Source organism: Hypanus sabinus, unplaced genomic scaffold, assembly GCF_030144855.1.
Source record: "Hypanus sabinus isolate sHypSab1 unplaced genomic scaffold, sHypSab1.hap1 scaffold_1070, whole genome shotgun sequence".
In the NCBI taxonomy this organism is placed as follows: Eukaryota; Metazoa; Chordata; class Chondrichthyes; order Myliobatiformes; family Dasyatidae; genus Hypanus; species Hypanus sabinus.
In genome coordinates this window covers 43,948-71,261 of record NW_026779126.1, presented here as the reverse complement: position 1 = coordinate 71,261, position 27,314 = coordinate 43,948, and the positions used below count along the sequence as shown (strand labels likewise).

At 48.7% G+C, this 27,314-nt stretch overlaps 1 protein-coding gene and 1 long non-coding RNA gene across 3 annotated transcripts in view; both read right to left on the bottom strand.

The window, feature by feature from the left end:
• Positions 1–882: 882 nt before the first annotated feature.
• LOC132386242 (uncharacterized) lies at positions 883–5,930 on the bottom strand. The gene is made up of 3 exons (XR_009509439.1): positions 5,864–5,930; positions 3,856–4,054; positions 883–918 (listed from the first exon to the last, which is right to left on the bottom strand). It is a non-coding gene; the product is annotated as an uncharacterized LOC132386242 (long non-coding RNA).
• A 199-nt stretch (positions 5,931–6,129) lies between these two features.
• The window catches only part of LOC132386240 (NACHT, LRR and PYD domains-containing protein 3-like), a 62,755-nt gene continuing 41,570 nt past the window's right edge, over positions 6,130–27,314 (bottom strand). For both annotated transcript variants that reach the window (XM_059958518.1, XM_059958519.1), the window contains 6 exons: positions 19,733–21,467; positions 11,955–12,041; positions 8,179–8,349; positions 7,853–8,023; positions 7,532–7,699; positions 6,130–7,367 (listed from right to left, as the gene is read on the bottom strand). In XM_059958518.1, the coding sequence (XP_059814501.1) occupies positions 7,280–7,367; positions 7,532–7,699; positions 7,853–8,023; positions 8,179–8,349; positions 11,955–12,041; positions 19,733–21,467 (2,420 nt within the window). In that variant the 3' untranslated portion in view covers positions 6,130–7,279. The remainder of the gene's footprint in view (positions 7,368–7,531; positions 7,700–7,852; positions 8,024–8,178; positions 8,350–11,954; positions 12,042–19,732; positions 21,468–27,314) is intronic.

Below are 27,314 nucleotides of genomic sequence, written 5' to 3'. Positions count from 1 at the left end.
CCACACTACATTCGTTCCAGTTATACCATGAGACCGTAGCCTGTTAAGCTGCATCGTGTGGTACCTTGTCAAAGGCCTTCTGAAAATCCAACTACACAGGGATTGGGATCCAGTCCCTGGGAAAGTGCGGTCCCTCCACGTGCTCTACTCGGTACTTCGTGTCCATGGAATCGGCGATCTACCTACAACCATCCTGGAGATCATACCTTACTGCTCAGCTATTATTACTTACCCGTGACTTTCTTGGAAATCACCCTGCTATACAGTGTGGTCTCTGTCCTGAGAGTTGTAGCCACTGAATATTCTGTCCGGTTCACTATCACTTTTATGTTTGATCGATTTGACGCCATTTGTTGGCAGCAGCTGATAGCAAAATATGGTACCAAAGATACTGTTGCGTTCTGCTCTGTTTTTAGAAATATTCCCTATTTCTTCAATATTCATTCTTCGAAACTGATTGACGATTTAGCTTTGGACTGTTTTATAAAGCTGGGGTACTATGCAGATCGCGAGTGAAGTTGGATATGACTGATTACTACCATTCAAACAACATTACCCCCATTCGTGTTAATACTACAGAACAGAAGGGGAAGGGGCAGAAACTGTACTGGGTGTCTTTCATATATACCCCAATAGTAACAACATACCGAAAAGCTTCGAAAAGCGGTAAGTCAGACCATTCGCCAGAACCGGACAAGATATTGTCCAGACTACAGTGGGAATTGAGGGAGCTGATTGTTGAGCCTGTGGTTATGATCGTTTCATCATCAATAGGGACGGGAGAATTACCCGAAGATTAGAGGGATGCAAATTTTCTTACCTTGTTCACGAAAAGTAGAAGAGATAACCCAGGAAATTATAGACCAGTGAGTCATACTTCAGTGGTGGGCAAGTTGTTGGAAAATAACCTGCGAGGATCTATGAACATTTGGAGAGACATAACCTGATAAGGAATAGTCAGCATGGCTTAGTCAAGAGCAGACCGTGCCTCACGAGCCTGTTTTAATTCTTCGAGAATGTAACTGACATATTGATGACGGTAGAGCAGCAGATGTAGTGTATTTGGATTGCAGTGAAGCGTTTGATAAGGTTCCCGATGCAAAGCACATTGGGAAAGTAAGGAGAGATGGAATCCAAGGAGACCTTGCATGGTGGATCCAGAATCAGCTTGAACTTTGCCTCCAACTTTCACCCTGCCCTCAAGTGCCAGGAGGGAGATCGGTGGGAAGGGATGGGGGGGGGGGGACGAGTGGACAATGTAGTGGCGTAGGGAGCGATCCCTGCGGAAAACAGAAAGGGGAGGGAAGGAAAAGATGTGCTTGGTAGTGGGTCCCCGTTGGAGGTGGCGGAAGTTACTGAGAATTATAATTTGGACCTGGAGGCGGGTGGGGTGGTAGGTGAAGACAAGGGGAACCCTATCCCGAGTGGGGTGGCGAGCGGATGGGTTGAGGGCAGATGTGCGGGAAACGGCAGGGATGCGTTTCAGAGCAGAGTTGACGGTGGAAGAAGGGAAGCCCCTTTGTTTAAAATGAAAAACATCTCCTTCGTCCTGGAATGAAAAACCTCATCCTGAGAGCAGATGCGACGGAGACGGAGGAATTGCGAGAAAGGGATTGCATTTTTGCTAGAGACAGGGTGGGAAGAGGAATAGTCCAGGTGGCTGTGACAGTCTGTAGGCTTATAGTAGATATCAGTAGATAGGCCGTCTCCAGAGATGGAGACAGAAAGGTCAAGAAAGGGGAGGGAGGTATCGGAAATGGACCAGGTAAATTTGAGGGCAGGGTGAAAGTTGGAGACAATGTTAATGAAGTCAACGAGCTCAGCATGCGTGCAGGAGGCAGCGCCAATGCAGTCCTCGATGTAGCGAAGGAAAAGAGGGGGATGGATACCCGTACAGACTTGGACATGGATTGTTCCACACAGCGAACAATAAGGCAGGCATAACTGGGACCCATACGGGTGTCCATGGCTACACCCTTGGTTTGGAGGAAGTGGGAGGAGCCAAAGGAGAAATTATTGCGAGTAAGAACTAATTCCGCTAGACGGAGGAGAGTGGAGGTAGAGGGGAATTGGTTAGGTCTGGAATCCAAAAAGAAGCGAAGAGCTTCGAGACACTCAGGTTGGAGGAGCAGCACCTGATATACCGGCTGGGTAGCCTCCAACCTGATGGCATGAACATTGACTTCTCTAACTTCCGTTAATGCCCTTCCTCCCCTTCCTACCCTATCCCTGACATATTTAGTTGTTTGCCTGTTCTCCATCTCCCTCAGGTGCTTCCTTAACCCCTTTCTTTCTCTCGAGGCCTCCCGTCCCATGATCCTTTCCCGTCTCCAGCTCTGTATCACTTTCGCCAATCACCTTTCCAGCTCTTAGCTTCATCCCACCCCCTCCGGTCTTCTGCTATCATTTCGCATATCCCCCTCCCCCACTACTTTCAAATCTCTTACTATCTTTCCTTTCAGTTAGTCCTGACGAAGGGTCTCGGCCCGAAACGTCGACAGCGCTTCTCCCTATAAATGCTGCCTGGCCTGCTGTGTTCCACCAGCATTTTGTGTGTCTTGTTGGTAGTAGGGATGTGTTGCTTTTTTAGTAAAATATTAAATAAACTCGTTAGAAAGAGATTGTATCGGGTTGGAGGGTGTAGAATCTCCAGGTAGGGGATTCTACTTCTGTGGTGGGGATTTACGGACATTCATCTCCTTCGGAGTGGAGACATTTCCCCTCATCTCAGTCCTGGACTGTACACCCCCTTTTTCAGAGACTGGGATCCCTGGTTCAACCGTTAATGATGTTGTGCATTTCAATGTGTTCACCTCTCAGTCCTCGATTCTCTAAATGAAAGGGTTATCGCATTTGATCTTTCTTCATATGATGACCCCACCACTCCAGGGATCAGTCTGGTGAATCCTCATTGCCCTCTCTATAACAAATACTCTCTAACCTCTTTGTTAATCCACTATGGAATGAATTTCAATCTTCTGCAGCCCAGTGTTGCCCAACCACTCACCTCCCACCCCTGTCACTATTTCCACCTTCCAACCTCCCCCCTCACCCGGATCCACCTCTCACTCTCCAGCTCTTGCCCATCCCCACCCCACACCTCTTTTCTCTGACTATTTCCCCTCCACTCTCAGTCCAGAGCGACGGTCTCGGCCTGAAATTTTGACGGTCCATTTCCATCCGCAGATGCTGCCCGACCCACTGTAAAGTCCCCTGTTATGTGTCCGGCTGTGCCATGTTGTTGGTGGAGTGGACAGCGTGGTGTTTGTTTCTATTCGGGTCACAACACCATAATTGCCAGCGTGGTCCACACACAGTGTATTAGTTAAAAGAAAACCTCTCGTCCCTGCAGTCTTTGTCTCCTGGTAAACCCAACCCTCTGACAGTGTGAACGATAGTTATCCTTCCTCACCCACCCCGTTTTTATTCACTTTATGAACATGCAATCAAACCGTGCACAGTATGTAAGCTGTGGAGATATGTTTTAACTATTGTGTTGTTGTGTTGCATTGGAGCTGGAGTAAGAATTATTTCGACCTCCATCACATTTGTCTGCTGAAAATGGAATTAAACAACCCTGAATCTTGAATAAAGATTTCAGCAGGCTGAAGCGTCACTTTTCTGTCTCTCAGAATTATTGCGGCAGAGCGCCACCTGGTGACAATGGAGTCCACAAATCAGGGGCTCCTGTTATTGCGGCAAATCACCGCCAAGTGGCAGTGTTGTCCACAAAAGTGAGAGGTTTGCGGTTCTAAGGCGGGGTGGAGAGTGCTGGAAGCCAATTCTGCACGTGGATGAAGTACTAGCCCTGCCCCAAACTACACTCCTCACCAAGAGTTAGGGTCCGAAACGAACCTTCCATCTGAGGCAACTTTTCAACATCGTGCCTGTTGGGGTCATCTGCTGTTTCCAGTTTTCCAGGTTTTCCTCGACATCAGTGAGACCCGATGTAGTCTCTGCAATCTGCTCTCCATCCCGATGAGATTCTGCAGATGTTGGAGATGCAGAGTCACAGACACAAAATGTTGGAGGAAGTCAGGAGGTCCGGTAGCTTCTATAGAGGGGATAAAGCAAAGCAGAGATTTCCTGCCGAGACCCTTCATGAGGACTGGAAGTGGGGAGAAGCCGGAATAAGATGGACTGGAAAGAGCCCAAGCTGGTAGGTGATAGGTGAAGCCAGATAAGAGCGAAGGTGAGTGGGTGGGCGAGGTGGGAGATGAAGTGAGACGCTGTGAGGTGGTAAGTGGAAAATGTAAAGGACGGAAAAGAAGGAATCTGATCGGAAATGAGAGCGGACAATGGGGAGAAAAGGAAGTAAAAGAGGAACCAAAGGGAGTCGATCCGCAGTGGAGAAGAGAGAAGTGAGGAGGCAGAATGGAGGAGACTGGCATGTGGGTTGATGAAAGAAAAGATGGAGGTAGTGGTTAAAGATACCGATGATCCTGCCATCAGGTTGTAAACTACCCGGATGTAATATGAGGTGTTGCTCCTCCAACCTGATAGTGCGCTCATCGTGTTAGTTAAACAATGAAACGGAAGAGAGAGTGGGTTACTAATTTTCCCCTGGGATTCCTATTAAATCAATCCCCTCTCACCTTAAGCTGGTACCCTCTGGTTGCTGATACCACAAAGGTGGGGAAAAGGACTGCACACATTCCCCATTTCTGTACACTGATAGTTTGGAACACCTGCATAAGGTCACCTCAATCTCCTGCACTTCAAGGTGTGAAGTCCCAACCTGTCCAACCTCTCTGCAGAACTCAGTCCCTCGAGTGGCGGAACCATTCTCGTAAATCTCCCCTGCACTCATTCCAACTTGACGTCCTCTCTCCTATAGCAGACTGACCAAAACTGAATACAATAATCCAGGCGTGGATACCCTAACAATATGTGAACCCAAATGCAACCTCACTGGCATCTTCTTCAGACCATGAGGCATGAGATATCAGACAGGGGCTGCTCAGCCAATCAAGTCTGCTCCGCCATTCCTTCGTGTCCAATTGATTATCTCTCAACCCCATTCTCCTGCCTTCTCCCCATAACCCTTGAACATCCATTTAAAATACACTCAGTGACCTGGTGTCTACTCCGACCGTGGCAATGAATTCTAAAGATTTACCACTCCCTGACTAAAGAAATTCCTCCTCATCTCTGCTCTCAGTGGGTGCTCTGTATATTGAGGCCGTGGCCTCTGGTCCCAGACTCACACAGTACAGGGTGCATCTTCTTCATGGCCACTCTGTCGAGGCCTTTCAATATTTAATAGGTTTCAATCAGATCCCCTCTCTTTCTTCCAGACCAGCGAGTACGGGGTCAAAGCTATCTATCGCTCCTCATTCGTTACTGGAATCATTCTCGCGAACCTTCTCCGGACCCCCCTCCAATACGAGCACATCTGTTTCTCAGATAGAAGGCCGGAAACTGTTCACAAAACACCAAGAGCGATCTGACCAATGCGTTTTAAAACAATAGTGTCACAACCTTGTTCTGATATGCTGACATTACAGTTGTCATCCTTCATCAACACAATCTGCAAGCGAAACTTTAGGGACTCCTGCTCAAGGATTCCCAAGCACCTATGCCTCTCCGATTTTTGAATTTACTCCCATTTAATTGTCTTACTACGCCCTTATTCCTTCTAACAAATGTACATGACCGTACACTCGCATACACTGTATTTCATCTGCTACTTCGTTGCCTGTTCTCCAAACCTACCGAAGACCTGCTGCAGACTCCTGCTTTGCTCTAAACTACCTGTCCCGTACCTATCCTTTTATCAACTGCAAAGTTCCTCACTAAGGGATCAATTCCGTCATCTCTATCATTCAGATTTAACATGAAAAGAAGCGGTCTCAATACCGACCCAGCGGAACGCCATTCGCCACCGGCAGCAAACAGAATCGGTTTGCATTGTTCTGGCCGTCTCCTGCCAGTAAACCAATCTTCGACCGATGCTAGTATCTTTCCTGTAATACCATGAGGTGTGATCCTGTTCAGCAGCTTCATGTGGAAGACCTTGTTAAAGACCATCTGAAAATCCAAGCAAACAGCATCCACTGTATTTCTTTTGTCTATCCTGCCTGTTATTTCATCAAAGAACCTCTAATGAGACTCAAGTCCAACACCAAGACAGGAAGTTACAGTGGTTTATTGATTTCATCAAGACAAATGTGAATGAAACAATGTGTGAGCTGCTGACGTGCGGGAATAAATAAGCTGCTCCCGACTCACTCACAGTCACACACAATTAACTGACCGGCGACAACGAGTGACCGGTTGAATAATCAGTCCCGTTTCTCACCGTCACTCTGCATCGGGGAACCGATGATTATAAAATCACACTTCGGGGCCGTGTCCGGGATCGCTGCAGATCCAGGGTCACTGCCGGGGGATTTGTCCATTTAACATCATTATATCGGCCAGGCTGCCGAATACACCGTCCTCAGCAAAGGGGGCAAAAGGATTCTCTCCCGGGATCATCCCCCCCACCCCGGGACACTGGTGTCCCAGACTGAGCCCTGGACCCCGGGCTCTTCCTGTCCGGGTAATTCCCCGGGGTGCCACGTGGGGAGTCTCCAACACGCACTTCTGGCGGAAGCTGTCCCGCCGGACAACAGGCGGAAACACGTCACTGCGGGACCGCTGCGAGCGACGCACACAGCGCGAGGCCCGAGCCGGGTCCGTTAAAACCGTTGAAAGTTGAACCAGGCGCGCGGCCGTTAAAGGTAAGGGCGGGAGTTAAAGGGGAGGGCGGGGAGTCGGCCAAATGTCCCCATCCCGCGGGCGGGGATGTTCACACATTCGGATGTTCACAGATCCACTCTCAGTCCGGGTCTGGGTTCCTGTAGAGATCTCAGTTCCTTCATCCCGATCTCACTGAACCGATTCACCACATTCAGATGTTCACAGATCCACTCTCAGTCCGGGTCTGACTTCCTGTAGAGATCTCAGTTCCTTCCTCCCGGTCTCACTGAACCGATTCACCACATTCAGATGTTCACAGATCCACTCTCAGTCCGGGTCTGGGTTCCTGCAGAGATCTCAGTTCCTTCATCCCGGTCTCACTGAACCGATTCAGCACATTCAGATGTTCACAGATCCACTCTCAGTCCGGGTCTGGGTTCCTGTAGAGATCTCAGTTCCTTCATCCCGGTCTCACTGAACCGATTCACCACATTCAGATGTTCACAGATCCACCATCAGTCCGGGTCTGGGTTCCTGCAGAGATCTCAGTTCCTTCATCCCGGTCTCACTGAACCGATTCACCACATTCAGATGTTCACAGATCCACTCTCAGTCCGGGTCTGGGTTCCTGTAGAGATCTCAGTTCCTTCCTCCCGGTCTCAGTGAACCGATTGTACTCCAGCCTGAAACAGATGGGAGAATAAAGATGAAATAAACAGATCACACAACAGTGTCAGTAACGGGGGACCGGGGTTAATGTTTCAACAACACTCACAGACAAATATCACCAGAAAACCCGCGGATCCGCTGATATTTTATCACATTGAACATTAACACAAACACTCACCGGATCCGCTTCAGATTCGGGAGGGTCAATATGAGGCGGCGGAGAGTGGGGACAGAACGGTCTGTCAGAGAGTTGTATCTCAGGTTCAGCCAAGTCAGTGATGGGTTTGTACTGACAGCGGAGACGAGATCCTCGGCACCAGAATCTGTGAGACCGACACTCCTCAGCCTGGAGATGAGAGAGAGTGAGAGTGAAGGACACAGAGAGACAGGAGACGGTACAAATCCCCAGTGTTTATCAGTAACACAATTACTGATCACATTAATGTTCAGTGTCAGACACCCAGTGACTAAACACAATCTCCCACAGTCTGGTACTTACACCAGTTTCTGTATTTTACACTTCGGTTTCCTCAGAGCCGCAGACACCAGTTTCACTCCTGAATCTCCCAGTTTATTATAACTCAGGTTCAGCTCCGTCAGAATTGGGTTTGTAATGAGAGCGGAGGCGAGATCCTCGGCACCACAATCTGTGATACCGACACTGTCCAGCCTGGAGATGAGAGAGAGTGAGGGTGAAGGACACAGAGAGACAGGAGACAGTACAAATCCCCAGTGTTTATCAGTAACACAATTGCTGATCACATTAATGTTCAGTGTCAGACACCCAGTGACTGTAACCACAATCTCCCACAGTCTGGTACTTACCCCAGTTTCTGTATTTTACACTCCGGGTTCCTCAGAGCCGCAGACACCAGTTTCACTCCTGAATCTCCCAGCTTATTATCACTCAGGTTCAGCTCTGTAAGTGTACGGTTTGCACTGAGAGTGGAGGCGAAATCCTCGGCACCAGAACCTGTGAGACCGACCTTCCTCAGCCTGGAGATGAGAGAGAGTGAGGGTGAAGGACACAGAGAGACAGGAGACGATACAAATCCCCAGTGTTTATCAGTAACACAATTACTGATCACATTAATGTTCTGTGTCAGACACCCAGTGACTGTAAACACAATCTCCCTCAGCCTGGAGATGAGAGAGAGTGAGGGTGAAGGACACAGAGAGACAGGAGACTGTACAAATCCCCAGTGTTTATCAGTAATACAATTACTGATGTTTTCTTCAGCACGACTGCGGAAGTCGGCCAGTGAGAACAGCGAGAAGAGTTTAAAAGGAAGACAGATTTACAGAGCGAGTGTCAGAGGAGCGGGAGATAGAGTAGGAAGGCTTTGGCTCAACGGGGCTTCGGCGATAAAGGGTCGAGATGAGGTAGGTTATCTGTTTACAATACAGACAGAGAGTATGTGTGTGAGGCTGGGTTTCTGTGCTCAGTGTCAGATGTGGGAGATCCTGGATACTCTCAGCCTCCCGGACGGCAACATCTGCACCCGGTGTGTCGAGCTGCAGCTCCTTACAGACCAAGTTAGGGAACTGGAGATACAGCTCGATGACCTTTGTCTGGTCAGGGAGAGCGAGGAGGTGATAGAGAGGCATTACAGGCAGGTGGTCACATGCAGTTGATAGAGAAGGGAGGCACTCAGTCCGATGGTTTGAGATGTGTCTATTTTAATGCAAGGAGTATGATGAATAAAACGGATGAGCTTCGAGTGTGGATCAGCTCTTGGAGCTATGATCTGGTGGCCATTACAGAGACGGATGGCTCAGGTGCTGGAACGGCTACTTCAAGTGTCAGGATTTAATTGTTTCAGAAAGGACAGGGAGGGAGGGAGGGAAAAGAGGTGGGGACGTGGCACTGTTGATCAGAGATAGTGTCACGGCTACAGAAAAGGAGGACATTATGGAGGGGCTGTCTACGGCGTCTCTGTGGGTGGAAGTTAGGAACAGGAAGGGGTCAATAACTCTACTGGGTGTTTTGTATAGGGTACCCAACAGTAACAGGGACATCGAGGAGCAGATAGAGAGACCGATTCTGGAAAGGAGTTTTAATAACAGAGTTGTTGAGGTGTGAGATTCTAACTTCCCAAACATTGATTGACAGCTGTCTAGAGTGAGGGGTTTAGATGGGGTGGGGTTTGTTAGGTGTTTTCAGGAAGGTTCCTTGACGCAATATGTAGATAAGCCTACAAGAGGAGAGGCTGTACTTGATCTGCTATTGAGAAATGAACCTGGCCTGGTGTCAGGTCTCTCAGTGGGAGAGCATTTTGAAGATGGTGATCACAATTCTATCTCTTTTACCATTGGCTTAGAGAGGGATAGGAACAGGCAAGCTAGGGAAACCTTTAATTAGAGTAAGGGGAACTCTGAGGCAATCATACCGGAACTTGTAATCATAAATTGGAATCTGATATTCTCAGGGAAGCATACCGAAGAAATGTAGAAAATGTTCAGGGGATATTTGCGTGGGGTTCTGAGTAGGTATGTTCCAATGAGACATGGAAATGATGATAGGGTACAAGATCCGTGGTGCTCAAAGGCTGTTGTAAATCTAGTCAAGAAGAAAAGAACTTATGAAAGGTTCAAAAAATGATTATAATGCTAGCAGGAAGGAGCTTAAGAATGAAATCAGGAGAGCTAGAAGGGGTCATGAGAAGGCCTTGGCGGACAGGGTTAAGGAAAACCCCAAAGCATTCTGCAAGTATGTGAAGAGCAAGAGGATAAGATGTGAGAGAATAGGACCAAACTGGTGTGACAATGGAAAAGAGCTTATTGAACCGGAGGAAATAGCGGAGGTATTTAATAAACCATTTGCTTTGGCATTCATGATGGAAAAGGATCTTGGCAATTGTAGGGATGACTTGCGGTGGACTGAAAAGCTTGAGAATGTAGATATGAAGAAAGAGGATGTGTTGGAGCTTTTGGAAAGCATTAAGTTGGATAAGTCACCGGGACCGGAAGGTAGAGCAATGGATGTAGTGTATATGGCTTTCAGCAGGGCATTTGATAAGGTACCCCATGCAAGGCTTATTGTGAAAGTGAGGAGGCATGGGATCCAAGGGGACATTGCTTTATGGATCCAGAACTGGCTTGCCCACAGAAGACAAAGGGTGGTTGTAGACGGGTCATATTCTGCATGGAGGCTGGTGACCAGTGGTGTGCCTCAGGGATCTGTTCTGGGACCCTTACTCTTTGTGATTTTTATAAATGACCTGGATGAGGAAGTGGAGGGTAGTGTTAGTCAGTTTGCTGATGACACAAAGGTTGGAGGTGTTGTGGATAGTGTGGAGGTCTGGCTGAGGTCACAGCGGGACACCGAAAGGATGCAAAATTGGGCTGAGAAGTTGCAAATGGAGTTCAACTCAGATAAGTGTGAAGTGGTTCATTTTGGTAGGTCAAACAGGCTGGTGGAATATAGTGTTAATGGTAAGAGATTTGACAGTGCGGAGGATCAGAGGGATCTTGGGGTCCGAGTACATAAGACACTCAAAGTTTCTGTGCAGGTTGACTCTGTAGTTAAATAGGCGTATGGTGTATTGGCCTTCATCAGTCGTGGGATTGAGTTTAAGAGTCGAGAGGTAATGTTTAAGAGTTGAGAAATTATGAGGGGGATAGATCAAGTTGACATGGATAGGCTTTTCCCAATAAGAATAGTGGAGATTCAAACAAGAGGTCATGATTTGAGAGTTCGGAGGCAAAAGTTTAAGGGTAACACGAGGGGGAATTTCTTTACTCCGAGAGTAGTGGCTATGTGGAATGAGCTTCCAATAGAAGTGGTAGAGGGAGGTTCGGTATTGTCATTTAAAGTAAAATTGCATAGGAATATGGAAAGGAAAGGAATAGGGGGTTATGGGCTGAGTGCAGGCTGGTGGGACTAGGTGAGAGTAAGTGTTTGGCATGGACTACAAGGGCCAAGATGGCCTGTTTCTGTGCTGTTATGGTTATATCGTTATATGTTGCAGCTATATAGGACCCTGATCAGACCACACTTGGAGTACAGTGCTCAATTCTGGTCTTTTCACTATAGGAAGGACATGGAAACCATAGAAAGGGTGTCGAGGAGATTTACAAGGATGTTGCCTGGATTGGGGAGCATGCCTAATGAAAATAGGTTGAGAGAACTCGGCCTTTTCTCTTGGAGAGACAGTGGATGAGAGGTGGTTTGACAGAGCTGTACAAGATAATGAGAGGCATTGATCATGTGGATAGTCAGAGGCTTTTCCCCAGGGCTGAAATGGCTAGCACGAGAGGGCATAGTTTTAAGGTGCTTGGAAGTAGGTACAGAGGAGAGGTCAGGGGTAAGTTTTTTTACACAGAGAGTGGTGAGTGTGTGGAATGGGCTGCTGGCAGCGGTGGTGGAGGCGGAAACGATCGGATCTTTAAACTCCAGGAAGGCAACATGGAGCTCAGAAATATAGAGGGCTATGGGTAAAACCGAGGAAATTCTAAGGTAGTGACATGTTCAGCACAGCTTTGTGGGCCGAAGGGCCTGTATTGTCCTGTATGTTTTCTATGTGTCCACTGATCACATTCATTCTCAGTGTCAGACACCCAGTGACTGTAAACACAATCTCCCACAGTCTGGTACTTACCACAGTATCTGTATTTTACACTCCGGGTTCCTCAGAGCCGCAGACACCAGCTTCACTCCTGAATCTCCCAGTTCATTCTGCCCAAGTCTAAAAACAAACAGACAGATTCATGAACAAGGTGATTCAAACCGTGGGTCTGAGGGAATTTCTCTCACTCGGATATTCCAGGAAACATTAAACCCATCAGTAAATCACTGATTGGAGTTCCCATCACTGTCAATGTCCCTCACAGCCCAGATCCAGGGTATTCACCAAATGTCAATAATTTAGTCTGTCGGTGTGACCCTCTAAACCCCACATATTCTGTCCCATTCCCCGATGGAGAGAAAAGTGTTCCTGACCGAAATGCCGAAATGTCAATTGGACACAGTGAAATAGACCCACCTGAGCTAAAGGGATGGGGAAGAGAGATCCCACAAGAAGAGTGGGGGATGGGAACAGAGGCCCCACACGAGAAAGGGTGATGGTGAATAGAGATCTCACAGGAGGAGGGGGGATGGGGAATAGAGATCCCACAGGAGGAAGGGGGATGGGGAAGAGAGATCCCTCGGGAGGAAGGGGGATGGGGAGGAGAGATACCACAGGAGGAAGGGGGACGGGGAGGAGAGATCCCATAGGAGGAAGGGGGATGGGGAAGAGAGATCCCACAGGAGGAAGGGGGATGGGGGAGAGAGATCCCACAGGAGGAAGGGGGATGGGGAAAAGAGATCCCACAGGAGGAAGGGGGAAGGGGAAGAGAAATCATACAGGAGGATGGGTGATGAGTCGGAGAGATAACTCAGGAGGAATAGGTTTGGGAAAGAGAGATTCCACGGGTTGAGGGGGCATGAGAACAGAGGACCACAGGAGGAAGGGGGATGAGGAAGGGAAATCCCACAGGAGGATGGGAATGGGGAAGAGCGATCCCACAGGAAGTATGGGGATGGGAACAGAGGCCACACAGGAGAAAGTGGGATAGTGAATCACGTTCCCTTTCCTGGTTTTAGATCATTCGTCCATCTGAACTCCTCTTCTGGGCTCTCTCTTCACGGTCCCCCTTCCTGCTGTTGGGCCTCTGTTCCCATTCCCCTCTTCCTGTGGCATCAGTCTTTCTCATCTCCCTTCCTCCTTATTGATCTCTCTTCCCCATCCCACTTCCTCCTCAGGGATCACTTCCCCCTCCCCCATACTCCTCTGGGATCACTCTTCCCCATCCCCCTTCCTCCTCTGGGATCTCTCTTCCACATCCCCCTTCCTACTCTGGGATCTCTCTTCCACATCCCCCATCCTCCTCTGGGATCTCTCTTCCCCATCCCCCTTCCTCCTTTGGGATCTCCTGCCCCATCCTTCCTGCTGTTGGATCTCCCTTTCCCTTCCCCCTTCCTTCTGAAGAGAGACCCCACAGCATCTGGGTGTATCCGACAGGAAGTGGCGGGTATTCGAACAGAGGCCCTACAGGAGTAAGTGGATGGGAAAGAGAGATCCCGCAGGAAGAGGTGGGATGGGAAAGAGAGATCATACAGGAGGATGGGTGATGGGTCGGAGAGACACCTCAGGAGGAATGGGTTTGGGAAAGAGAGGTCACACAGCTTGAGGGGGCATGAGAACCGAGGACCCACAGGAGGAAGGGGTATGGAGAAGAGAGGCCCCACATGAGAAAGAGTGATGGTGAATAGAGATCCCACAGGAGGAAGGGGGTTGCTATGGACAGATCCAATAGTTGGAAGGAAGGGGGAGTGGGAACAGAGAGCCCAGAGGATGAAAGGGGGATGGGAAAGCGAGATCTCACAGTTGGATTGCTACCTGTGCCACGTGCTAGTGAGGCTAGAAATAGGAAGGTAATGCAGCTAAATACGTGGCTGAGGGGATGGTGCATGAGGGAGGAGTTCACGTTTCTGGACAATTGGGCTTTCTTCCAGGGGAGGTGTGACCAGTTCGAATTGGACAGTTTGCACCTGAACTGGAGGGGACTAACAGCCTTGTCGGTAGGTTAGCAAGTTCTGCTCCGGTGGTTTTAAACTAGATTGCAGGCGAAGGGGGCAGAGTGTTAGAGCAGATAGTGAAGTGGAGGAGGATAAAGGACATGTCAGGACTGCTTTTATAAACAGATATCAATGGTTTGTACGTGGTGGAAATGTTCTCAGGTGCATCTATTTCAAGGAGCATTGTAGGTAAGGCAGATGAGTTTAGATCGTGGATTGGCACATGATGATATCGACATTATTGCTATTAATAAGACGGTTGCAGGAGGGGCAGGACTAATAACTATATAACCATATAACAATTACAGCACGGAAACAGGCCATCTCGGCCCTTCTAGTCCGTGCAGAACGCTTACTCTCACCTAGTCCCACTGACCCGTACTCAGCCCATAACCCTCCAATCCTATCCTGTCCATATACCTATCCAATTTTACTTCAAATGACAATACCGAACCAGCCTCTAACACTTCAACTGGAAGCTCATTCCACACAGCTACCACTATCTGTAAAGAAATTACCCCTCATATTACAATTAAACGTTTGCCCCCTAACTCTCAAATCATGTCCTCTTGTTTGAATCTATTCTCAATGGAAAAAAGTATATCCGCGTCAACTCTATCTATCCCCCTCATAAGTTTAAATTTCTCTAACGTCCCCCCTCAAACGTCTATGCTTCAAAGAATAAAGACCTAACTTGTTCAATCTTTCTCTATAACTTCTGTGCTGAAACCCAGGTAACATTCCAGTAAATATCCTGTGTACTCTCTCAATTTTGTTGACACCTTTCCTATAATTTGGTGACCAGAAATGTACACAATACTCCAAATTTGGCCTCACCGATGCCTTGCACAATTTTAACATTACATCCCATCTCCTATTCTCAATGCTCTGATTTATAAAGGCCAACATACCAAAAGCTTTCTTAACCACACTATCCACATGAGATTCCACCTTCAGGGAACTATGCACCATTATTCCTCGATCACTCTATTCTACTGCATTCTTCAATTCCCTACAATTTACCATGTATGTCCTATTTGGATTATTCCTACTAAAATGTAGTACCTCACAGTTATCAGCATTAAACTCCTTCTGCCATCTTTCAGCCCACTCCTCTAACTGGTCTAAATCTCTCTGCAAACTTTTAAAACCAACTTCATTATCCACAACACCACCTACCTTAGTATCATCTGCATACTTACTAATCCAATTTACCACCCCATCATCCAGATCATTAATGTATATGACAAACAACATTGACCCAGTACAGATCCCTGAGGCACACCACTAGTCACCGGCCTCCAACCTGACAAACAGTTATCCACCACTACTCTCTGGCATCTCCCATCCAGCCACTGTTGAATCCATTTTACTACTTCAGTATTAATACCTAACGATTCAATCTTCCTAACTAACCTTCTGTACGGAACCTTGTCAAGGGCCTTAATGAAGTCCATACAGACAACATCTACTGCTTTACCCTCGTCAACTTTCCTCGTAACTTTTTCAAAAAAACTATAAGATTTGTCAAACATGTCCTTCCACGCACAAATCCAAGATGACTGTTCTTAATCAGACCCTGTCTATCCAGATAATTATATATACCATCTCTAAGAATACCCTCCATTAATTTACCCACCACTGACATCAAACTGACAGGCCGATAATTGCTAGGTTTACTCTTAGAACCTTTTTAAAATAATGGAACCACATGAGCAATACGCCAATCCTTAGGCACCATCCCCATTTCTAATGACATTTGAAATATTTCTGTCAGAGCCCCTGCTATATCTACACTAACCTCCCTCATGGTCCTACGGAATATCCTGTCAGGCTCCGGAGATTTATCCACTTTTATATTCCTTAAAACCTTCAGCTTCATATTTCGGGGTTCTGTTGATTCAGACATGAAAGAGGTGAAGGATGAAAGGGGGAGGAGTGGCATTACCAGTCAGGGAGAATATCACAGCTGTGCGTAGACAGGACAGCCCAGAGGGTTTGTCTACAGAGGCCATTTGGGTGGAGCTGAGGAACGGGGAAGGGTAGTATTATAGACCGCCCAATAGGCAGAGAGAATTGGAGGAGCAAATCTGCAGAGAGGTAGCAGGCCGATGTCAGAAATAGAAAGTTGTAATCGTAGAGGATTTTAAATTTCCACATATTGACGGGGACGCCCACTCTGAGAAAGGGTTAGATGGTGTGGAGTTTGTCAAATGTGTTCAGGAAAGTTTTCTAAATCAATATATTGAGGTATCAACGAGAGAGGGTGCAGTACCTGATCTCCTATTAAGTAACCAGACAGGTCAGCTGACAGAAGTATGTGTAAGCAAACATTTTGGGTCCAGTGACCATAATGTCATTAGTTTCAAGTTAATTATGGATAAGGATAGGACTGGTCCGCCAGTTAAGGTTCTGAATTGGAGAAGGGCCAATTTTGTGGAAATGAGAGAGGATCTGGGAAGAGTGGATTGGGATAAGTTGTTTTCTGGCAAGGATGTGTTCAGTAAGTGGAACGCCTTCAAGGGTGAAATTTTGAGAGTGCAGAGTTTGCATGTTCCTGCCAGGATTAAAGGCAAAGTTAACAGGCAGAGGGAACCTTGGTTTTCAAGGGATATTGGCGATCTGCTTAAGTAGGTGTTTAGCAGCTATAGGAAACAAGGAACAAATGAGGTACTTGAAGAGTATAGAAAATGTAAGCAAATACTAAAGAAAGAAATCAGGAAGGCAAAAAGAAGACATGAGGATGCTTTGGCAGATAATGTGAAGGTAAACCCGAAGGGTTTCTACAAGTATATTAAGAGTAAAAGGATAGTAAAGGACAAAATTGGTCCCCTAGAAGTTCAGAGTGGTCGTCTCTGTGTGGAGCCTCACGAGATGGGGGAGATCTTAAACAGTTTTTTTGCGTCAGTGTTTACTCAGGAAACTGGCATAGCGGATATGGAATTAAGGGAAACAAACAGTAGTGTCATGGAACATATAGAGTTTAAAGAGGAGGAGCTGCTTGCTGCCTTACAGTGAATAAAGGTAGATTAATCCCCCGGGCCTGACATGATATTCCCTCGGACCTTGTGAGAGACTTGTGTAGAAATTGCAGGGGCCTTGGCAGAAATATTTAAAATGTCCTCAGCCAGGGGTGCGGTGCCGGAGGATTGGAGAGTAGCTCATGTTGTTCTGTTGTTTGAAAAAGGCTCCAAAAGTACACCAGGTAATTACAAGCCAGTGAGCCTGACATCAGCAGTAGGTAAATTATTGGAAGGTGTTCTGAGAGATCGGATATACAAGGATTTGGACAGCCAAGGGCTGATAAAAGATAGTCAGCATGGCTTTGTGTGTGGTAGACCATGTTTAATGAATCCTGTAGTGTTTTTCGAGGAGGTTACCAAGAATACATATGAAGGAAAGGCTGTGGATGTTGTCTACATTAACTTTTGTAAGGCCTTTGACAAGGTCCCACATGAGAGGTTAGTTCTAAAGGTCCAGACACCAGGTATCCATGGAGAGGTTGTAAACTGGATTCGAATTGGCTGTGTGGGAGAAGACAGAGAGTGGTAGTGGATGATTGCTTCTCAGACTGGTGGCCTGTGACTAGTGCTGTGTCTCAGGGATCTGTGCTGGGACCATCGTTGTTTGTAGTCTGTATCAATTATCTAGATGATAATGTGATAAATTGGATCAGCAGGTTTGCGAATGACACTAAGATAGAGGTGTTGTGGACAGCGAGGAAGGCTTTCAAAGCTTGCAGAGGGATCTGGACCAACTGGAAGAATGGGCCAGAAAATGGCAGATGGAATTTAATGCAGACAAGTGTGAGGTGTTCCATTTTGGAAGGACAAATCAAGGTATGACATACACGATAAACGGTAGGGCACTGAAGAGTGCGGAGGATCAGAGGGATCTGGGGGTTCAGATGCACAACTCTCTGAAAGTGGCATCACAGGGAGACAGGGTTGTAAAGAAGGCTTTTGCCACCCTGGCATTCATAAATAAAAGTACTGAGTATAGGAGTTGGAATATTATGGTGAGGTTGTATAAGACATTGGTGAGGCCAAATTTGGAGTATTGTGTGCGGTTCTGATCACCTAACTATATCAGTACTATATACGATATCAGTAAGTTTGAAAAAGTGCAGAGAAGATTTACTAGGATGTTGCCCGGTCTTCAGGAGTTGAGTTACAGGGAAAGATTGAACAGGTTACGACTTTATTCCTTGGAGTGCAGAAGAATGAGGGGAGATTTGATAGAGGTTTACAATATTATGAGGGTATAGACGGGGTAAATGCGAATAGGCTCTTTCCACATAGATTAGGAGAGATAAATATGAGAAGACATGGCTTCATCGTGAAAGGGGAAAGGTTTAGGGGGAGCATTAGGAGGAACTTCTTCACTCAGAGGGTGGTGAGAGTGTGGAACGAGCTGCCGTCTGATGAGGAAAATATGGACTCACTGTTAAGCTTTAAGAATAAATTGGATAGATACATGGATGGGAGAGGACCGGAGGGTTATGGACTGTGTGCAGGTCAATGGAACTAGTGGAATAAGGTTTTGGTACAGACTAGAAGGACTGAATGGCTTGTTTTCTGTGCTGTAGTGTTCTATGATTTTATGATTCTATGGGGAGGAGAGTTCCCACAAGCAAAAGGGGAATGGGGATGGGGAAGCGAGATCTCACAGGAGGTCGGGGGATGGGGAAGCGAGATCCCACAGGAGGAAGGGGGATGGGGAAGAGAGATCCCACAGGACGAAGGGGGATATAGACAGAAAATAAACAGGATGAAGGGGGAAGGGGTTAAGAAATCGGCCAGGAGGAAGAGGGATGTGGAACAGAGTTCCCACAGGAGGAAGTGGGATTGGGAAGAGAAATTCCACAGGACAATGGGGCATGCCAAAGAGAGATCCGACAGGAAGAAGTCGATGGGGGAGAGAGATCCCACAGGAGGAAAGGGTATGGGGAAGAGAGTTCCAACAGCAGGAAGGGATAGGGAAGAGAAATCCACAGGAGCAAGGGGGATGGGGAAGAGAGATCCCACAGGAGGAAGAGGGATGGGGAGGAGAGATCCCACAAAAGGAAGGGGGATAGGGAAGAGAGATCTCACAGGAAGGGTGGTGGGGTGTGTGGACAAGACATCCCACAGGAGGATGAGGAAAGAGTAATAGAGAGTCCACGGGAGGAATGGGGATGGGGGCGAGATTCCAAAGAATGGAAGGGAGATTGGGATGAGAAGTCCCACAGGAAGATTCCAAGGGTAAACGATAATCCTACAAGACGAGAGGACGCAGACATTTTTCGTACGTGTGTGTTGGGTCTGAACCGAGACCCAGAGGTGATGCGCCCTCGCTCTTTGTGTATCTGGAAGTGAGCAAAGTCACACACAGGGAAGGGCAGTGGGACGACAATCTCACAATGGTATTTCTTTCCTTTCTCACTGGGACAGTCTGCTGACGGTCTCTTGTCCCTCACCGGGAAGGGGGTGTGAATCTCTGACCCACCTGCTACAGTCAGTGTCGGTCTGGGTGTCAGTCACAGTGAGAAGGAACATTGTTAATGGACGTGTCACAGGCAGCGAGAAACACGGCCATTCCTGTGATTTACTACCATTAAACCAATGGTCATTGTTCACTGATCTGATGAAGTCTCGAACATCCCTTCACAAGGAACCACAGAACCCTCCCGTCCTTGGGGAATTACTGACTGATCCCCTGGGCATTTGTCACAATTCTTCACAATCTGATTTACTACAAATTTAGCAAAATTCCTTTCCATTGAAACAACACAATGGAACAGTCTCAGAGATCAGAGTGAGAGATAAATCAAGTTACCTCAACTCCTGGCACTTGAGCAGCCCGGGTCCCAGCCGCTGGATTCCTTCACACTGAATGTGGCAGTTCCCCAGGTCGAGGTGTTTTATTGTATCACAGAGTCCGATGGCATGAGACAGGACTGCGCAGTCAATCGGGGTCAGTGTCATTCCACTGAATGAAAGTGTTTCCACAGATCCCAGTGCGGCCTGAGCCAGTCCACGATTCTGAGACTCAAACAGGTAGTGCAATGTGTTCAGGAGGCTCCTTTTACCAGCTTCAATCCCTGTGTTTCCACTCTGACGTTTAACCTCCTCCTTCACCCAGTCAATCACCCGGCAGGTTGTTTGATGAGGAAATGGACCCAGAAACTCCTCCAGGCCCCGAGCTGCCATTGGGTTGGAGAGACCAGCAACAAAACGAAGAAATACCTCAAACCGCCCATCTGTTGTGCTGTGGACTTCAGTGAGGAATTTCAGGATATTCCTGGAATGTGGATTCAGGAATTGTGCGACTGCAGCTACAAACTCTTGGATGGTGAGGTGTGGGAATGTGTACACCACGCTTCGGGCAGAATCCTCTCTCTCCAAAAGCTCCATCAGGAACCCGGACAGGAACTGGGAAGGCTGCAGATTGTACTTGATCAAATCATCATCTGTAAACACAATCTTCTTCTCGGACACTCCTCTGAAGGCCATCTGACCAACCCTGAGTAACACATCACGAGGGATCTCAATCTCACGGCCGTGGTTTTTCAGGATGTTGTAAATATAGTAGGAGTACAGTTGGGTGATGGTCTTGGGAACTCGCTGCGGGTCCCTGACTCTTTGTGTGAAGAAGGGGCCCAGTGCCAGGGCGAGGATCCAGCAGTAGGAGGGGTTGTAGCTCATAGTGTACAGGATCTCGTTCTCCTTCACGTGTTTGAAAACAGCTGCCGCCACCGTCTGATCTTCAAAATGTCTGATGAAATATTCCTTCCGTTCCTCACCTGAAAATCCCAGGATTTCAGCTTCGGTACCGATCTCAGCCTTTTCCAATAAATGTAACGCAGTGGGACGGGTGGTCACCAGCACTGAACACCCTGGGAGCAGCTTGTGCTGGATTAAACTGTACACAATGTCAGACACCTTGCACTTGTATTCAGGATCTGTGCATGTGGACCGAGTTTCCGTGTCTCTCCGACCGTCAGAAAAATTAATTTGGTCATTGAATTCATCCAAACCATCAAATATAAACAGCGATCCCTCTGGGTTCTTCCAGACTTCTCTCAGGATATTCCCAAAGTAAGGATACTGATCCAGGATCAGTTCCTTCAGATTTATTCTGCATTTATTATTTAAATCGCGGAATTTGAAACTGAAGACAAACTGGAATTGTTGGTATATTTTCCCCGTGGCCCAGTCATGAACAATCTTTTGTACCATTGTTGTTTTCCCGATCCCCGGGACTCCGGCCACTGCTGCCGAACTCCCAGATTTGGATAAACTCTGGGAAAAGCTGCTCTGGAACAACTGATCAGTCCGGATTTTTTCCAGCTTTCCACGGAGATGTTTCTCTCTCCACTCCTCGTGGTCTCTGCCTCTTGCCAGCAGCTCATGTTCCACCATTAGCCGGTCTCGAACAGTAGAAATGACCGTGAGCTCAGCGTATCGATCAACCAGCTGGAAAACCTTCACCTTCTCCCTCATCAGGATCGTGTTCACTCTCAGTGTTTCAGTTTGTGCCCGCAGAGTCTCCTTGTGTTTCTGTTGAACATCTTCCATGGGAACAGACAGTGGACAAACTGTCAGATGCCTCAGCTCAGAACTCAGTATTTAAGCACACCAGAGTTAGCTCAGAGCTGTTGCATTAATTGGATTTGTCAATGGTTGTTCGTACAGTAAAGTAAATTTGATTAACAGACCTCTGACTGGACAGAGAGGCCTGTTCCAGATAAACACCAGATCATCACATTTTCACATTAACTGTGCTGTGAAGGTGAGTATTTCCCTGGTAGTTTACTGACCCCCAACTGTTCCGTACTGGACAACATCTCACTACTGCCACAGATATCATTGCTCCTAAGGAAGTATCTTTTAATCCCTTGTGTTGATGTGGCGTATGGAGATAGAGTAGAAGGTGGTGGGCATTCTGTCAAAGGAACAGGTCGGGGAATCACAGCTCACCCTCCCCTCCCACCATCACTGAATCAAAATACAAAGCAGCAGATTTGCTGATCAGAACATGAACTGTGGGTGGGTGGGTGGGGTGCGTGGGATCTCAAAGTGTGTTCGAAACCTGTCGGGGTGTGTGGGGTTATGCACTGTGTCCGGCCTCTGCCAGGGATGTATGGGGAGAGCACAGTGTGTCAGGACCCTGTCAGGTGTGTGTGGTGTCTCACAGTGTGTCAGGACCCTGTCAGGTGTGTGGGGTCTCACAGTGTGTCAGGGCCCTGTCAGGGGTGTGTGGTGTCTCACAGTGTGTCAGGACCCTGTCAGGTGTGTGGGGTCTCACAGTGTGTCAGGGCCCTGTCAGGGGTGTGTGGGGTCTCACAGTATGTCAGGACCCTGTCAGGGGTGTGTGGGTTCTCACAGTGTGTCAGGACCCTGTCCGGGGCATATGGGGTCCCACAGTGTATCAGGACACTGTCAAGGGCGTGTGGGATCGTAAAGGTTGTCAGCGTCCTAACCGGCATGTGTGGTGTTTCACAGTGTCAGGACCCTGTCAGAAATATGTGGAGTCTCGTAGTGTGTCAACCTGTTTAGGGGTGTGAGGGGTCTCAGCATGTGTCAGTATCGGGTTAGGAGTGTGTGGTCTCACATCCTGTCAGGACAGTGCCAGCGGTGTGTGGGGTCTCAGTGTTTCAGGACCCTGTCAGGCATGTGTGGTGTCTCACAGTTTGTCAGGATCCTGCCAGGAGTGTGGGGTCTCAGGGTTTGTCAATTGATAATAGACAATAGGTGCAGGTGCAGGCAATTCAGCCTTTTGAGCCAGCACCGCCATTCAATGTGATCATGGCTGATCAGCCACAATCAGTACTCCGTTCCTGCCTTCTCCCCATATCCCTTGACTCCGCAATCTTTAAGAGCTCTATCTAACTCTTTCTTGAAAGCATCCAGAAAATTGGCCTCCACTGCCTTCTGAGGCAGAGCATTCCATAGATCCATAACTCTCTGGGTGAAAAGTTTTTCCTGAATTCCGTTCTACATGAACTAACCCTTATTGTTAGCTGTGGCCTCTTGTTCTGGACTCCCCCAACATCAGGACCATGTTTCCTGCCTCTAGTGTGTACAATCCCTTAAAAATCTTATATATTTCAAACAGATCCCCTCACATCCTTCTAACTTCCAGAGTATCAGGACCCTATCTGGCATGTGTGGCATCTCATGGTGTATCACGAACCTGTCAAGGGAGTGTCGCTTCTGACAGTGTGCCAGGAACCTGTCAGGGGTGTGTGGGGTCTCACAGTGCGTCAGGACAATGTCAGGGGTGTGTGGGGTCTCACAATGCGTCAGGACCCTGTCAGGGGTGTGTGGGGTCTCACAGAGCGTCAGGAACCTGTCAGGCGTGTGTGGGGTCTCACAGTCTGTCAGGACCCTGTCAGGGGTGTGTGGGGTCTGACAGTGTGTCAGGATCCAGTCAGGGGTGTGTGGGGTCTCACAGTGTGACAGGATCCTGTCAGGGGTGTGTGGCGTCTCACAGTGTGTCAGGATCCTATCAGTGGTGTGTGGGTTCTCACAGTGTGTCAGGACCCTGTCAGAGAAGTGTGGGATCTCACAGTGTGTCAGGATCCTGTCAGGTGTGTATGGGGTCTCACAGTCTGCCAGGACCCTGTCAGGGGTGTGTGGTGTCTCACAGTGTGGCAGGACCCTGTCAGGTGTGTGTGGGGTCTCACTGTGTGCCAGGACCCTGTCAGGGGTGGGTGAGGTCTCACAGTGTGTCAGGATCCTGTCAGTGGTGCGTGAGGTCTCACAGTGTGTCAGGACCCTGTCAGGGGTGTGTGAGGTCTCACAGTGTGTCAGGATCCTGTCAGTGGTGTGAGAGGTCTCACAGTGGGTCCGGACCCTGTCAAGAGTGTGTGGGGTCTCAAAGTGTGACAGGGCCCTGTCAGTGTAGTGTTTGGTCTCACAGTGGGTCAGGACCCTGTCAGGGGTGTGTGGGGTCTCACAGTGTGTCCGGACCCTGTCAGGGGTGTGTGGGGTCTCACAGTGTGTCAGGACCCTGTCAGGGGTGTGTGGTGTCTCACAGTGTGTCAGGACCATGTCAGGGTTGTGTGGAGTCTCAGTGTGTGTCAGGAACCTAAAACAGGTGTGGTTGCTCACTTGTTTAGGAGTGTGAGGGGTCTTGGTGGGTGTCAGTATCCGGTTAGGAGTATGGGGTCTCACATCCTGTCAGGATCCTGCCAGGAGTGTGTGGTGTCTCACGGTTTGTCAGGACCCTGTCAGGAGTGTGTGGTGTCTCACGGTTTGTCAATTGATAATAGACAATAGGTGCAGGTGTAGGCAATTCATGGCTGATCATCCACAATCATTACCCCGTTCCTGCCTTCTCACCATATCCCTTGACTCCGCAATCTTTAACAACTCTATCTAACTCTTTCTTGAAACCATCCGGAGAATTGGTCTCCACTGCCTTCTAAAGCAGAGCATTCCATAGATCCATAACTACCTGGGTGAAAAGTTTTTCCTGAATTCCGTTCTAAATGAACTACCCCTTATTGTTAGCTGTGGCCTCTTGTTTTGGACTCGGGAACATGTTTCCTGATCTAGCGAGTCCAATCCCTTAAAAATCTTATATATTTCAATCGGAACCGGTCGCATCCTTCTAAATCCTAGTGTATTAGGACCCTATCAGGTGGGTGTGGGATCTCGTGGTGTATCAAGAACCGATCAGGGGTGTGTGGTGTCTAACAGTGTGTCAGAATCCTGTCAGGGGTGTGGGGGGTCTCACAGTGTGTCAGGACCCTGTCAGGGGTGTGTGGGGTCTCACAGTGTGTCAGGACCCTGTCAGTGGTGTGTGAGGTCTCACAGTGTGTCAGGACTCTTGTTAGGGGTGTGTGGGGTCTCACAGTGTGTCAGGACCCAGTCAGAGGTGTGTGGGGTCTCACAATGTGTCAGGACCCTGTCAGGGGTGTGTGGGGTCTCACAGTGTGTCAGGACCCTGTCAGTGGTGTGTGAGGTCTCACAGTGTTTCAGGACCCTGTCAGGGGTGTGTGTGGTCTCACAGTGTGTCAGGACCCTGTCAGGGGTGTGTGGGGTCTCACAGAGTGTCAGGACCCTGTCAGGGGTGTGTGGGGTCTCACAGTGTGACAGGGCCCTGTCAGTGGTGTGTGTGGTCTCACTGTGGGTCAGGACCCAGTCAGAGGTGTGTGGGGTCTCGCAGTGTGTCAGGACCCTGTCAGGGGTGTGTGGGGTCTCACAGTGTGTCAGGACCCTGTCAGTGGTGTGTGAGGTCTCACAGTGTTTCAGGACCCTGTCAGGGGTGTGTGAGGTCTCACAGTGTGTCAGGACCCTGTCAGGGGTGTGTGGAGTCTCACAGTGTATCAGGACCCTGTCAGTGGTGTGTGGTGTCTCACACTGTGTCAGGATCCTGTCAGGGATGTGTGGGTCTCACAGTGTGTCAGGACCCTGTCAGGGATGTGTGAGGTCTCACAGTGTGTCAGGATCCTGTCAGTCGTGTGTGGGGTCTCACAGAGTGTCAGGACCCTGTCAGGGGTGTGTGGGGTCTCACAGTGTGACAGGACCCTGTCAGGGAGTGTGTGGGGTCTCACAGTGTGTCAGGACCCTGTCAGTGGTGTGTGTGGTCTCACAGTGGGTCAGGACCCTGTCAGGGGTGTGTGAGGTCTCACAGTGTGTCAGGACCCTGTCAGGGGTGTGTGTGGTCTCTCAGTGGGTCAGGACCCTGTCAGGGGTGTGTGGGGTCTCATAGTGTGACAGGGCCCTGTCAGTGGTGTGTGTGGTCTCACTGTGGGTCAGGACCCAGTCAGATGTGTGTGGGGTCTCACAGTGTGTCAGGACCCTGTCAGGGGTGTGTGGGGTCTCACAGTGTGTCAGGACCCTGTCAGGGGTGTGTGGGGTCTCACAGTGTGTCAGGACCCTGTCAGGGGTGTGTGGGGTCTCACAGTGGGTCAGGACCCTTTCAGGGGTGTGTGTGGTCTCACAGTGGGTCAGGACCCTTTCAGGGCTGTGTGGGGTCTCACAGTGTGTCAGGATCCTGTCAGGGTTGTGTGGAGTCTCAGTGTGTGTCAGGAACCTAAAACAGGAGTGGCTTCTCACTTGTTTAGGAGTGTGAGTGGTCTTAGTGGGTGTCAGTATCCGGTTAGGATTATGGGGTCTCACATCCGGTCAGGATCCTGCCAGGAGTATGGGGTCTCAGGGTTTGTCAATTGATAATAGACAATAGGTGCAGGTGCAGGCAATTCATGGCTGATCAGCCACAATCATTACCCCGTTCCTGCCTTCTCCCCATATCCCTTGACTCCGCAATCTTTAACAACTCTATCTTACTCTTTCCTGAAACCATCCGGAGAATTGGTCTCCACTGCCTTCTGAAGCAGAGCATTCCATAGATCCATAACTCTGTTGGTGAAAAGTTTTTCCTGAATTCCGTTCTAAATGAACTACCCCTTATTGTTAGCTGTGGCCTCTTGTTTTGGACTCGAGAACATGTTTCCTGATCTAGCGTGTCCAATCCCTTAAAAATCTTAAATATTTCAATCAGATCCGGTCGCTTCGTTCTAAATTCTAGTGTATTAGGACCCTATCAGGTGGGTGTGGGATCTCGTGGTGTATCAAGAACCGGTCAGGGGTGTGTGGTGTCTCACAGTGTGTCAGGACCCTGTCAGGGGTGTGTGGGATCTCACAGTGTGTCAGGATCCTGTCAGGGGTGTGTGGGGTCTCACAGTGTGTCAGGACCCTGTCAGGGGTGTGTGGGATCTCACAGTGTGTCAGGACCCTGTCAGGGGTGTGTGGGGTCTCACAGTGTGTCAGGATCCTGTCAGGGGTGTGTGGTGTCTCACAGTTTGTCAGGACCCTGTCAGGGTTGTGTGGCATCTCACTGTGTGTCAGGACCCTGTTAGGGGACTGTGGCATCTTACAGTGTATCGTAAACCTGCCACGGGTGTGTGGCATCTCGAAGACCCTGTGAGGACCATGTGGTCTCACAGTGTGTCAGGACCCTGACAGGGGTGTGTGTGGCATCTCACAGTGTGTCAGGACCCTGTCAGGGGTGTGTGGGGTCTCACAGTGGGTCAGGACCCTTTCAGGGGTGTGTGTGGTCTCACAGTGGGTCAGGACACTTTCAGGGCTGTGTGGGGTCTCACAGTGTGTCAGGATCCTGTCAGGGTTGTGTGGAGTCTCAGTGTGTGTCAGGAACCTAAAACAGGAGTGGCTTCTCACTTGTTTAGGAGTGTGAGTGGTCTTAGTGGGTGTCAGTATCCGGTTAGGATTATGGGGTCTCACATCCGGTCAGGATCCTGCCAGGAGTATGGGGTCTCAGGGTTTGTCAATTGATAATAGACAATAGGTGCAGGTGCAGGCAATTCATGGCTGATCAGCCACAATCATTACCCCGTTCCTGCCTTCTCCCCATATCCCTTGACTCCGCAATCTTTAACAACTCTATC